Source organism: Monopterus albus, unplaced genomic scaffold (genome assembly GCF_001952655.1).
Source record: "Monopterus albus unplaced genomic scaffold, M_albus_1.0 scaffold41.1, whole genome shotgun sequence".
NCBI classification, from domain to species: domain Eukaryota; kingdom Metazoa; phylum Chordata; class Actinopteri; order Synbranchiformes; family Synbranchidae; genus Monopterus; species Monopterus albus.
Window position 1 is genome coordinate 4,087,879 of NW_018127921.1, and position 13,447 is coordinate 4,101,325.

Below are 13,447 nucleotides of genomic sequence, written 5' to 3' on the forward strand. Positions count from 1 at the left end.
GGGTTTCTATAAAGTCACCATTCAGTACTTTAGACAATAGGTTCCTGTAGCACTGTAATAGAAATATTGTAATGAAACCAAATGAACCACTGAACTTAGCATTCAGTCAGGTAGACATTAATGAATGAGGGAATACTGTGATGATTTCCCATTAAAGATTAGATCAGGCTGTAAAAAATTAAGACAACTGATCATATGTAACACCAAACACTACAATTACAGCTAAAACTTCACTGTAATCTGTGTAAATGCAGCCTAAACCAGAAGTAAAATGAGCTTTTTTTTTTTTTTTTTGCTTTTCACATGCAGATTGTAGAGTGTCATAGCACTTGGCCTCCTACCTGTCGTCTTTGTCTTTTTTACTATTGTGTGCTGGAATGGTTTGTGTATTAATTCAGAGAACAGGACATGCAGGTTATGTTGTGTATTCCATGGGGTAAAATGGTGTTAGTCTACAAAGTGAATAGAAATCATTAATAAGGACTCATCTGTTGAATGCTATGCATCCAAACAACTGCAAAGATTAACAGCAGTCAAGCTGTTGAAAATGACATTTTTCTTTTGTATATAAAACTGATTGGATTGAGTTACATGCCATAAACCAAGAGTATGAGTTTATGGCAGGCGAAAAAGGATGACTATCATCCTAATTTGTGTCTCAGATGTTGTACTCCTGATAAATGACTGTGACCTGCACTGGGGTGATTGCACATAGTGGATCGCATTAGCTTAGAGTTTATGGATTGTAAGATCAATCTTTTCTGCTGACATTATCCCAGCTACTTTTTTCTTGTTCCCACATGTTCCCTGTTTAAAGGGTCAGTTCACCCAACTTAAATAAAGAAATATTTTATCACTTATCCTAACCTAGTTAGATTTTTTTTTGTTTGTTTGTTTAATTTGTCCAGGTTTTGAGACAACCATCTCTGTGATTACTGACTTTTCCCCTGATTCAGTGGAGAGGATTTTATTTGTTTGTATAGTTACTGAACTAAACAACATACATTTAGCAGCAACATATGTTTCATGAAAATGTGTCTCAATAATCCACAGAACACACTGTCAACAGGGACTGCTGGTTAGGCAGAAAGTAGCAGGGTGTTACCCTATTGCAGCCACCCACATTTCCTGTCAGTGAATAGACACACACTCACAAAAGCCCTGAATAAATGAAAATTTCAGCCACTGTTATGAGAGTTAGCTTACAGTTCATTTTATATTTTTGTGTTTTTTCCTTCAGGCTCCAGGGAAACAGCCTTCACCTACGCCATCAGCGCAGCTGGTGTAGTCAATGCCATTAGCCGAGCGTGCCGTGAGGGCGAGCTCTCCACCTGTGGCTGCTGCTGGGGTGCTCGACCCCGTGACCTGCCGCGTGACTGGCTGTGGGGTGGCTGTGGCGACAACGTCCATTATGGTTATCGGTTCGCCCGTGAGTTTGTAGATGCCAGGGAGAGGGAGAAGAATTACCCACGCGGGTCACCCGAGCATGCCCGTATACTGATGAACCTGCAGAATAATGAAGCAGGAAGACAGGTATGGGAGAGAAAAACACACATTTCTTTTTTAGCTTGGAAAAAAGAGCTTTAAAAAACCAATATAAATCCTATAAAGTCTAGAGCATGGAAGTGAAACTTAAGTGAAGGAAGTGTGTGCATTCATGCTTCTTAACCTCATACAACTGTCTGTTTGTTAGTAAGGAATGTGTGTGAGTGGAGGTAGCGCCTTACAACCTGAACCAGCAGTATTTTTGTGTGTGTGTAGGTTATTTATTGGGAGGTTGCAAATGATATAAATGCTAATGCCCTTGGAGTCTGGCTAGGTCGCAAGGTCAGCGCACATTCCATGGGAGTAGCACACACACACTTGTTTTCATTCCTCTTGGGGACCTTACATTTACGTACATTCATTTCTTGGAGACTTACCCTAACCTTAACCATAACCACTACTTGCCTAACACCTAACCTTTACCCTAACCCCTACTCTACCCTTAACCTAACGCCTAACCTTAAACCAGGTTGCCACTCTAAAATGTAATGATTTATGTGTTGGGGACCAACATATGGTCCCCATGAGGAAGGCCAGTTCCCCACAGAGTGGGTACACAGGTTTTGGTCCCCACAGTGTGAGCAATACCAGGTGCGCCGCCGATCACACACACAAAAGTTTGTACAGAGACATAAATGCACCAGCACAATGGACAATAACCTGCCTAATTGTACAATGAGATTTCCATATCCGACTTGTAGAAATTGTATAAGTAATCAAAGAAACAAGAAAAGACCCATGAATGAAGAGATGGATTGGCAGATGTATGAATGAATGGATCTGGTATGAATTGTCACACTAGTGTGCTCAGTTTCTTTTATTATTTGTCCCTTGCTGGTTGCCAGGTAGAGACAATTAGCTGTTCCAAACCTGGTGGAGAAGCTTGTTTAGATATACTTTCAGGTGGGGAGTGCATTACAAGAAATGCAGTAAAAGAAACCTTTCACCTTTGACACACACTCAGACACACACTTTTCTCATAAAGGGTCCATTTGCACATTCTGGTTTGCACTGGTTCAGTAGAAGGTGTTTATCTTCAGTTAGAGAAGCTTTGTTTAAGATGTTTACAAGACAGAGACGCTCAGTGTGTATTTGTGTGCCTGTGTTTGTGTGTCTATGTCTGTGTGTGCACAATTCAAATCAGTTTGATTTGTGTGAGAGACAGTAAAACTGATTTGTGTGTGTGTGTGTGTGTGTGTGTGTGTGTGTGTGTGTGTGTGTGTCAGAGGTCAGAGGTGAGGGTCTGTAGAGGTTGCGTTTCTGCTGAGGGTCCCATCGGGGCTGAAGGGAAGTGTATGAGGGACAGATCTACTGCTATAGCCTTTTCATACACACATATACAGTCACAGTTTTGTAACATGCACACTTTTTCAATGACATTTCCACTGTTCTCCTGTTTGTACTTTTACTTTCATTGTTGTCTGTCCATTGAAATGGAAGAGAGGAGAACAGAGAGATGAAAAGGAGGAGAGCAAGCGAGAGGAAGACAGTTTCTCTCCTTTTTTTCCATCCCCATTTCTCTTTTTTTTTCATGGACACGGTGGTTTGTCCTAAGCGGGATTTGTCTTGCTTGGTTGAACAAGGCAAACCACTGGGCTTTTATAGAGGTGACAGGGGCTTGCTGCTGTGTGTGTGCGTGTGTGTGTGTATATGCTCAGCTTCATTTGATCTGTATGAAAGGCTAACAACATGGTCGTCTGTGTGTGTGCAAGTGTCTGGAGACAGAGACGCAGAGTGAGGGATGGACCTCCGTCACACTCCCCCAACTCTCAAAGACTTACATACACACAGATATTCACACTTGAACGCAGCCATCTAGGTCCACTGTCTCCATTTCAAACAAATCAAATGAGGCGGTGCTTGTCACAGTGAGACCAAACCGGCCAGATACACATTCCCAGTCTATAGACAACAACAGGACACTGCAGCCTCTGCTCTGAACATACAATGTAACATTCAGATTTATCAGTCAACCTCTAAGAGTAGTCCAGTATGAATGCAGACACAGACATGTTTGTTAGTGTCTGTAGTCAGTGTATACAGACCATATGGTCATCAATTTTAGGCTGCATATGGATGGGCAATCACACAGAGCCTCACTGACCCTTGCAGCTTCCCAAATACAAAAGCTATTTGCTGGACCTTTAGCTGTTCTGCCCAGCAATCCTTGTAGTTTTTCCCTGTAATGCCATCACATCATCTTGTCCTCATGAGAACAGAAACAAATTGGCAGTGAGAGCAGCAGTTTGAAGCTTTAGAGAAGCACGTTTTTGATGTGAAGTTTATTGGTTTGAGTCACAACATCAACAGTCAGTGTAAAAGTCCACAATTGCATAAAGAAAAAGTAGAGCAATAAAACAATAGGAGAGAGAAGTAAATTGACGTTCCAAGAATTTACTTAAAACTAGTAATAAGATTTCTTAAAAGCACTAACAAAATTGCTCATGCAGCCTTAAGAGGATCAGACACAATGTCCCTGTTCTTTACTATCTTTACTCCTCATTCATGGCTTTTCCTGTCACAAAGGGTGGGCTATTTTCTCTATTTCTCCCCCATTTTAATACTAACTCTACACACACACACACACACACACACACATATTCACACACAAACATAGCTCCTAACTCCTAACCCTCTCTGAGCAGAACCTATTGTGCGTGACACAGAGACCGTGTCTGCACCACGGATGACTGAATGTGTGTGTGTGTGTGTGTGTGTGTTCATAAGGCCCAGTGTCACTGCGCCCAGCAGGCATGACCTACCAAAGAGCTCAGTATGATGCTGGATACACACATGCATGGTTTAATTTGACAGGTTTTTGAGGTTATTGGCCACCTGTAATGTAATAATTTAAAAAACTGTTTCTATAGCATTTTTCATGCAGAGAATGTGGCTCAAAGTAATAACAGTAGTACGAGTACTAAAATCAAGTAGGATGCACATTCACAGATACATTACAACATTTCAACTTTAAAAAGTTGTTGAAAACTAACTGGATTAGGGCTGTTTTAGGCCAAAAACATTCTTGGGAATTTATGGATGAGAAAAGCAGCACCTCCAATTTCTTTATTATGGTTACTCTAAACATCCCATAAACCCCACAGTGGGGGATGTTAGTGACTGTGATGGCTTGTAAAACAGCAAGGAGACATAAACTATAAGGAGTTCCTCCCTGATGAAGAGCATATGTCACTAATTCTAACTTGAAAAACTTTATCCTTTACCTCCCATTGACTCCTCTCACTCTGAAGCATAGTACCATATAATGAGGCAATAACAAACCTTCAAAAAATATTACTGTTCTACAAAATGCCATTGTACCTCGCTATCAGTGCCTGTCTGAGGGGGTCACAGGGGTTGAATCACAGGATTGGAGGGTGCTGAGTGCTATGCCTGCTGGGTAGTAAAGTAGAAGAATGGGGAGCAGGGGTGAGAGGTGGGGGTCGGTGCTGTTTGCGATGCCTGGGTTAACAGAGGTGAGAAGGTAATTGAGATCAGGCAGTGTGAGGAGACAGAGGGATGGGTTGTGTTTGTGTGAGGGGAAATTAAGAGTCAGAAATTACTGATGCCGCACTGGTGTTGCTGTATCTGTATTCATTTGAGAGGCAAAATGTAGCACAATAGATTACTGTCATCTGCAAACTGTATATAGTTTATGAGGAGGGTGTGTGATGTGACTTGTTTGCCGGTAGGACAATAAATCTTGTATAGTATTTGCAGTCCTTTTTTAACATACACATATGGACAAAATGCTTCTTGATGTTGAGACTAAATTGAACCATTTTGCAAACTCATATTGCAAAGTAAAAGTGAAAATGCATGAAGGTAGAGGGGCAGTTTGGCTAAGATCCTGACTATTCGGAGATACATTGACCCAGATAATGGATCAGGTTGTCTGGGCTAATGAGACCATTTAGTTTGGAAACTGTGGCAGGACCTTTAACCACCCAGAACAGGGAATTCTCTGTCCTGTAACCTTTCTATTATAGCAGCATTTCACCATTGTAATTCTCTAACACATAATGGTGTTTAAAATGTCTGCTGAATACTTCTAAGTAGCAGCTGTGTGGGAAAGTCCATTTATAATAGAGCCACATTTCCTCTGGTTAGCAGTAACCCTTCTATTCTGAGTTAGCTGTTTGTTTTAGTTAGTGGGAGTAGCATTGACAGCTGTCGCGGAGCAGCACATATGGAACAAAAATCTTTGTTTTTCTTTGCTTCGCATTTTCCCTTTTGTTTGTCTCTTCCACTGTATGTTTAAATGGAAGCAGGTTCCACAGCAGCACAGTGGTGACAGAAAACCAGACACACGAATGTGTCCAGATTTTAAGATGTGTAAAGCTATTCTAGGAAGAACTGCCCCTTAGGTTATGCAGTAGTGTGTGGACATGTGTTCAGCTGGCATATGTAGATCTACATGTGGTGACTCAGTGTGTGTTCAGTCATTATCACATTTTTATTCTTCACATTTAATTTGGCAATAGTAGACTTAAAGATGTGACAGTATGTGTCATGGTAGTGCAGATGAAAACATATTGCAATTTATCATGGGTAAATTAAAGTTTGAAAGCACCAGAGAGCATTAACTAAACGCTACAGAAAGTGTTGAACATCTATCATCGGTGCTTACCTACATTTATTTAGGAGCAGTTTGCTGAGCACACCTTTTCTGCATCATTTTGCTAAGCAGTTGATCGGAGCAAGTGGTTACACCTTCACCACTAGATGGAAGCAGTGTAGCAACAAATATACACATTTCAGACTGCAAACCAGGGTCTTAACCTAACAGCACCGTGTTGAGATCCAGTCCATGAGACACTTTCACTATGCAGTTAGAATTTATTTGATACATCTCTTTATTTCTTTTATTTTTATTTTATATTAGTCTTTTATGTTAGACTAACCATTTTATTTTCAAGGAAGAGAAAAGAGTTTTAAGCAGATTTACTGTGAGAAAAAACGCACTAGAGTTTTTTCTTCACTCTGTATGGATGAGATATAAATGAAATGAATTATAAAGATCCAACGCAGGTGAACACCTCTAACATCTCTGTCTCTTCCCCTCACTCCACCAGGCGGTCTACGACCTTGCAAATGTGGCTTGTAAGTGTCATGGAGTCTCTGGTTCCTAAGGAGAAGTATGACAGTGCGGCTGCCATGCGCATTGGACGCAAGGTAATAAACTCATAATAGATGCATCTCTCCCTCTATGGTGTCCATAATTTGAATAGAAATACACCAACTATGTCTTTCTTTATGTCATTCAGGGAAAGCTCGAGCTGGTAGACAAGCGCTTCAACCCCCCGAAACCGGAAGACCTGGTCTACATTGACCCTAGCCCAGACTACTGCCTCCGCAATGAGACCACAGGCTCACTGGGCACCCAGGGCCGCCTCTGCAACAAAACCTCCGAGGGCATGGATGGCTGCGAACTGATGTGCTGCGGCAGAGGATATGACCAGTTCAAGACCTATAGACATGAACGCTGCCACTGCAAGTTTCACTGGTGCTGCTACGTCAAGTGCAAACGCTGCACGACACTTGTGGACCAGTTTGTGTGTAAATAGCATGTTGAGAAAAGACAGACTGATGAATGGGGAGGAAAAAGGAGGAGAAGGGACAGCAGGTGAGGAAAGAGGAAGCAATGAAAGTGAAGGATAGAAGACAGAATGGTGATGTTTCAGGGTTTTTTCAGGAAGAGCTGAGGCACATCGATGCCAAAGCTGCCCTTATTTTTGTCCTTCCTACCTCCACTTATAAGTCTCCTGCCTTTTTACACCAAGTGCAAAAGCTGCCCACAGCACCTATGTGGCCATTTTTGTGTGTAAACAGCAGAATGATTAATTGATAGGTGAATGGGAGAAGGGACAAAAGTAAGAAGCACAGAGGAACTTCCACACTCTCTGAGATTCTTGTTTTCCCACCGCTCCCTCAAGCTGCTTTCCTGTATATTATTCTGATCACAACCCTGAAGGAAGGACGGAAGGAAGACAATACAGATCAACAAAGAAGGACCTCAAGGATGGATGGATCTAGCAGGTGAAGGTGGAATAACTTGATCCTAAAACCAGGAGATGTAGCTAGTGTGAGATGATAATGAGGAAGTGAGACATTAAATAAATATATAATTAAATAATAAGTAACATACAACTCTGATTGTGAGACTCAAACAAACCTGAGAAACAGTTTGGAATCTGGTCACATTTTTTGGGATTCACACAAATCGATGCAGTCTTCATGGAATTTAAACCATTTGACTTTGGACCGAGTGGTGTCACCGTTTCAAAAACCTATTGACCCTGCAAGAGAAATTCTTTGCTGACCTTGCCAAACACACTTGTACAGGAAAGCAGAAAAGTCCAGACTGAAACAGATAGTAGAGAAAAAACAGAGGTGGATTCAGTTAATAGGGGTACAAATGCTAAAGGGGTGAATGGAGGGAATAGAGAAAATGCAACATGACTTTCAAAAACAGCATTAGAATGATTTGACTTTGGATGATTTTGCTTCACACTTCACCAGCTGATTTGGAAATTTGGGGATTGTTGATTTCTGTTCAAAAATGCAATAAATGCCAAATCCTCAAGTCAAAAAGGACAAATGACTTACAGCACACACGCTCCATTTTATTTGCTACACCTGCTATTAGCTGTATTACCTGAGTACATTTCCAGTGCTTCTGACCTGACATGTGTCTGTGCAGGTTAATGAAGCTTGGTGATTGCAGTTATTTTAACATGCAGGTTGTCTAAACAAGCGGCTCGCAGTGGCACTCGGGCTCCATGACTTTCATCTGACCGGAAGGTGAGCGACACCTCCATTAGTGAGATTAATGTGTTGTATCTACCTTAATGAACCTGCACTAAGACACATGTTCACTCCGAGTGGACTTCTTCATCTCGTTTTTGTTCAGTCAACAAAATGTGACGTCAATTTGGCAGTTTTTCCACCAATTTAACATTTTACACCTGAAGTTTGCAGTTTGGATGGGTTGTGTTGACAATATTGTACGTTTCCAGTGTACTCACATTGACACAGCTAATATGTAACATGAAGAGGGCTAAGTGAACCGAAGACGACTGAATATGCTGTGGAAAAATTAATATGTGAGCACAAAACCTACGGAAAAGACTGCAATTTATTATGAGCTACTTCTAAAAATAAATAGTAGATCAGGAAAAAAGTATATTTTGTTATTGTTCTCATTCTGTTTTCTGTGTTTTATGAGTATTATTGCCTATTCTTTTGATAAACTAGTCTTTGACAATGAGGCTGTCTTCTGTGTTTGAGTCTGCTGTGGCTCTTTCAGAAAAGTCTGACCCCGGCCAACATTTTATTGTGCTCCCTGCCAACATGACAACCACAGAGAAGTCTTTGTTGTTCAGTGAGTGTTTTGGAAAATGGTGCCACAAACAGAGACAGGAAGTAATGCAGTACAAATAACAGTAGCATACTTCTTCTCACTGATGAGAGAGGACCCTGTTTAGGATTTGAAAAGCTGCTGAAAGTCTGAAAAATTAGAAATGGAAGAACTTTCCCGTGCAATTTAAAAGTAGATTGAAGTCATTCAAATTAGAAATGGACTAATGTAGAAGTGACAAGTAATTCTAGAAAATATCATTGCTTAAATGGTTGAAAATGTCATTTTACTGAGATTATAGTGTGTCATTTGTAATGACACACATGTGCAGTATATTTGTTTTTACAAAAATTTCAAGGTACATAATTAAATTTGTTGGCTTTGCCTTTTCCTAAAATTGTACAGATGAATCAGTATTCTGAATGGCTTCTTCAGAGAGGCGACAACGAAGCAGAATTGGCTTTTACAAGTTTTCATACATTTGTGGCATTAAATTACATTTGTCCAAGGAGGGCACAAAACTGTCAAATCAAAACTCTCCTGTGAAACCAGTGGTAATGAAATTCTTGTTACAGTCGTAATCAAAGTCATTTCATAATAACACTCTACATTGAAAACTACAATACATTGTAGGTGGGTAAGCTTCTGGAGGAATCATAACCTAATAATTATTTTGAATGTTTTCATGTCTCACTGATAGACAGTATAGCTGAAGTTATCCAGTGCAAATGGATAACTTGTGTCCAACCTTTAATATACCCAGAATCTTAGTACAAGATGAATTTTATAACATTTTAATATTAAGTTCCTTAATTTTTTTTTCTCTTTTGACAAAGTGACAGAAGTGTGAACACTTTCCAAATATTACAAATATTATTCTCAACTACAGGATGAAAAATCTGTTTCTTGGAGACAACAATAATCCCCACATGCTGAATCTGGACTTGATCTTTACATTTACAGTTCAGTTCATCTGAAGTGACACTGAATGAAAAATCCTTAAATATGTCCCTTAATAGCAGAATATTTTTATGTGTAAGATTACTGTTTTTGATTCAATTGATTCATCAGATATTTGTGGTTCTTAAAGCCTGCTGTTCTTTACTGGTTCTCTGATTTCTACTTTATTTTCTCAGGCCTCTGTGATGCCATCAGACAGGCATACAGCTTATCCACCCCTTGACTGCTGTTCTGCTCCATGGACCCTAGGCTGCTTTTAATTCTGTGTTTGTGTCTCAAACTGCATTTTGTCAACCTCTGACAGCTTGTAGCACTGAATGTCAAGCACACAGTCATGGATACACAGGTCTGTACAGTGACCTAATTATCAGTCACGTATTGTTTACTAAGTGTCATGTTCACTTTATGTTACATTTCTTTGTTCTGTATTATGTCTGCATGTGACACATTCCTGAATTATTCCAAATCCAGGTACTTTTAGCTGCTCACCATTAATTGGATTAGACCCGGACCAGGGCAGCATGGCTGGCCTACAGCACTGTCTCTGTGGAAGCCTCCTCACTTGACTTGTGTGTGTGCGCGCGCGCGCGTGTGCACGTGTGTAGGTGATGTTTCCTCTCTTTGTAGTAAAACTGCTGCTTGTGTTTGTTGCTTTGGGTGTATTAATTTAGATGGTTTCTCCATGTATGTGTTGTATATTCTGTCATGATGAATGTGTGTACATGTACTGTAAGGTTATATTTGCTGAGATTAGACCAGTGAAAGTGTGGCCAGATGGTCTGTCTAACCCTTTTCACCTGACAGGTATCTGCTGCTGTGATGCCGCTAATTTCCAATCTCCGACACAAACAACCAACAATCAGGTTGTCTGTCTTTTATCAGGACTTTTGTCACTTTCTTATGAGATAATTACCGTTTTTAAATCATTACAATACTGTTTTTTCCTTAAGCCCTTAAAGTACTATTTACAATTCCTGTGGAGAGAATATGATGGATGTCATGCCTTCCGTTGTGCAGGAATGTTGGCTCTGACATTTTACTTTACCATCAGTCAGTCTGCAGCTTTTATGCCTTAAGTCAATCTTGTACATTTTGCACCATTCTCAAGAACAAAACTCACTTAAACCACCACCATTACTCCAACCAGTGAATTACAGAATTTAAGGGGGCATTTCTTAGAAAGAATTATTTTAATATATTCATCTGGTTTCAGCCACCACTGACACCTTGAAACTTTTATCCTGCCTCCTGAGATGTTTAGTGATCCAGAACTGTCCCGCAGCTTTGACTTGGTTACAGATGTTGCCCTTATCTTCATTTGTCCAGCTTTAACTGTGCTCTTCCTGGAGATGCAGTTAGCAAACTGACACAAAACTTCTAGCTGTTGATCTCTCTGTACATGTGCACATAAAGTGGCCTGGTGCACCAAAACAGTATGGTATTCGCAGGACCCAGCTCATTCTTGATCTTAATCCTTGGTTCTTACCTGGAGGAGCTATGAGTATTTGACTTCCAGCTGGCTAATTGTGTTGTCAGTGCCATGCTATGCTCACTATATTACTGTAAGAATGACTAATACAATTGATCTTAAAATCTTTTCTCATTTATTTGTGCTCTTTTGGCAGTGAGCAATATGATTTTTCCTCTACACCCTATTATTGCTTTGTTGAAACAGAAGAGCAGGAACCAAGAGCTGTGGTTGCTGCTCCTATTGTGTTCATTCACACAAAGCTGGAGTACATATGGCATAAAATCTCTAAAACAGACAAATCTGTGAATAAAAAACTCAGTATATTTAGTTGCACAGAGAACATAAGAGTCATTCTTATTGGTAAGGATGTCACTGAGATACAGCAGTATTTTTATATTAGTTCTTTCACACTGCTAGACAAAGCTACTTTTTGATAATTTTAGTGTAGCTGATAATAATGCCAGAAGCAAACTCTACATTGGGATCTTACATGTGGTGTAGATTAGCCAGCAGCTGTTGTAGTTAAGATGTCTGAAGATGAACTCTGTTCTGGATTTGGTGACGTGGAAAAGACACCACCTGTACACACTCAAACACAGAGTACAGTCATGGTCTGTCCCATTCTTTTCCATTTATCTCTCGTCTTTTTCCACACAAAGAGCTCAAAGTGCAAGTCAAACATAAATGCTCAACCACTTATCTGTAAGCTCATTCACCCATATGCTTTTTACAATCTTTGGCTGGAGAAGAGTCTCAGTAAACCAGAATAGCTAATCTTCTCAGCATGGTACAGTAAATGCAGTACATGTACAGTGAATTGGAAGCTTGATTCTCACATTATTACTTTTCAAAAAAATTCAAACTGATGTTTTATTACTGTAACATCAACATCTTAGGAATAATTTTTAGTTACAGACAGCTGCTCACTGAATGTAGATGTTCTGTGTTTATCATCTATCATGCACCTGTTATGGTTTAGTCCCCCTCACCGGAAGGGTGATGGGGAACTGGGGTTGGACTCAAGATGGCCGACCCAGGTGCTAGTACAAAAAAGGTGGTTTAATGGAATAAAAACAAAGTGACAACAAAACAGGGTCCATAATACATACAAGGGAAGGGCAGTGATGACCAAGGAGACCAGGACGGTAAACACACAAACTAACGACAGGAACTAGGATAGAAGGAGGATGAGAACGGACAGGTGAACAAAAAGAACCAACGTAAACAATGTAATCCACAGCACAGAGACTGTCAGCGTGGAAGACAAAGCACGTATTTCTGTGTTGCTAACCGCATAGTTAGCGTGATAAGGTCAAGCCAAAACGCACAGAGACTGTCAGCGTAGCATCTTACAAGAGGTATAAATAAGGAAGCCAACAAATCACCGGAATACGCCTCAGGTGTGCGCACCGACCCACGAGTCACTAATTACCCGATGCGACACAGCTGAGGCGTTGATCCCGCAAAAAGGGAGAGCAGGAGAGGGAAAAAGAAAGAGAGGCAGGTCGCACCGAGTGGATCTGACAGCCCCTGCATTACTGGTTTATGTGTCAGCTGGTCACCTGAAACCACACACATGTGCAAGCCACAGATCAGACAACCACTATAGAAACTGCAAAATGTACAAAAAGCTGAACATATAAATCAATGAATCAACACAAGACTACTGCTGCAGGATCAAATGGGGCTTTTGCCAGAATATGGAGTATATTTACTCAAATCAAGGCCGTTCTGTGTTCAAAATGTATTTTTAAGGGTCAATATTCATAGTAAGTTAATGGCTTCAATTATTTGAAGAAACATTTTGGTGCTATTATCAGCACAAAAGGTAAATCCAGGTTCTGCTATTGGAAGATTAAGGTTGCTTTTCATTGTAAATGCATTTGAAAAGAGCTCATGCAAACTGCAAAATGAAAATGTTTAGCATCATCATTGGCAAATTAAAACCATTAATTGAGCTATTATCAAACCACTTTAATCAAGTCAGGGCAGCAAACATGATAAGTCTATTAAAATGAACAGCAACACCAGGAGAGGTGTAATCACGCATGAAAGAGTTTGTCTAATTTCTGAACCATTACACAAGCACTGCAGTTAAAAACAGCATGTGA

General features: G+C 40.3%; 1 protein-coding gene across 1 annotated transcript in view; it reads left to right on the top strand.

Annotated features, from left to right (window-relative positions):
- The window catches only part of wnt5b (wingless-type MMTV integration site family, member 5b), a 95,859-nt gene extending 87,131 nt beyond the window's left edge, over window positions 1-8,728 (top strand). The window contains 4 exon segments of the mRNA XM_020599559.1: window positions 1,241-1,533; window positions 6,621-6,673; window positions 6,675-6,720; window positions 6,813-8,728. Of these exon segments, the coding sequence (XP_020455215.1) occupies window positions 1,241-1,533; window positions 6,621-6,673; window positions 6,675-6,720; window positions 6,813-7,112 (692 nt within the window). The 3' untranslated portion in view covers window positions 7,113-8,728.
- The last annotated feature ends 4,719 nt before the right edge of the window (window positions 8,729-13,447 follow it).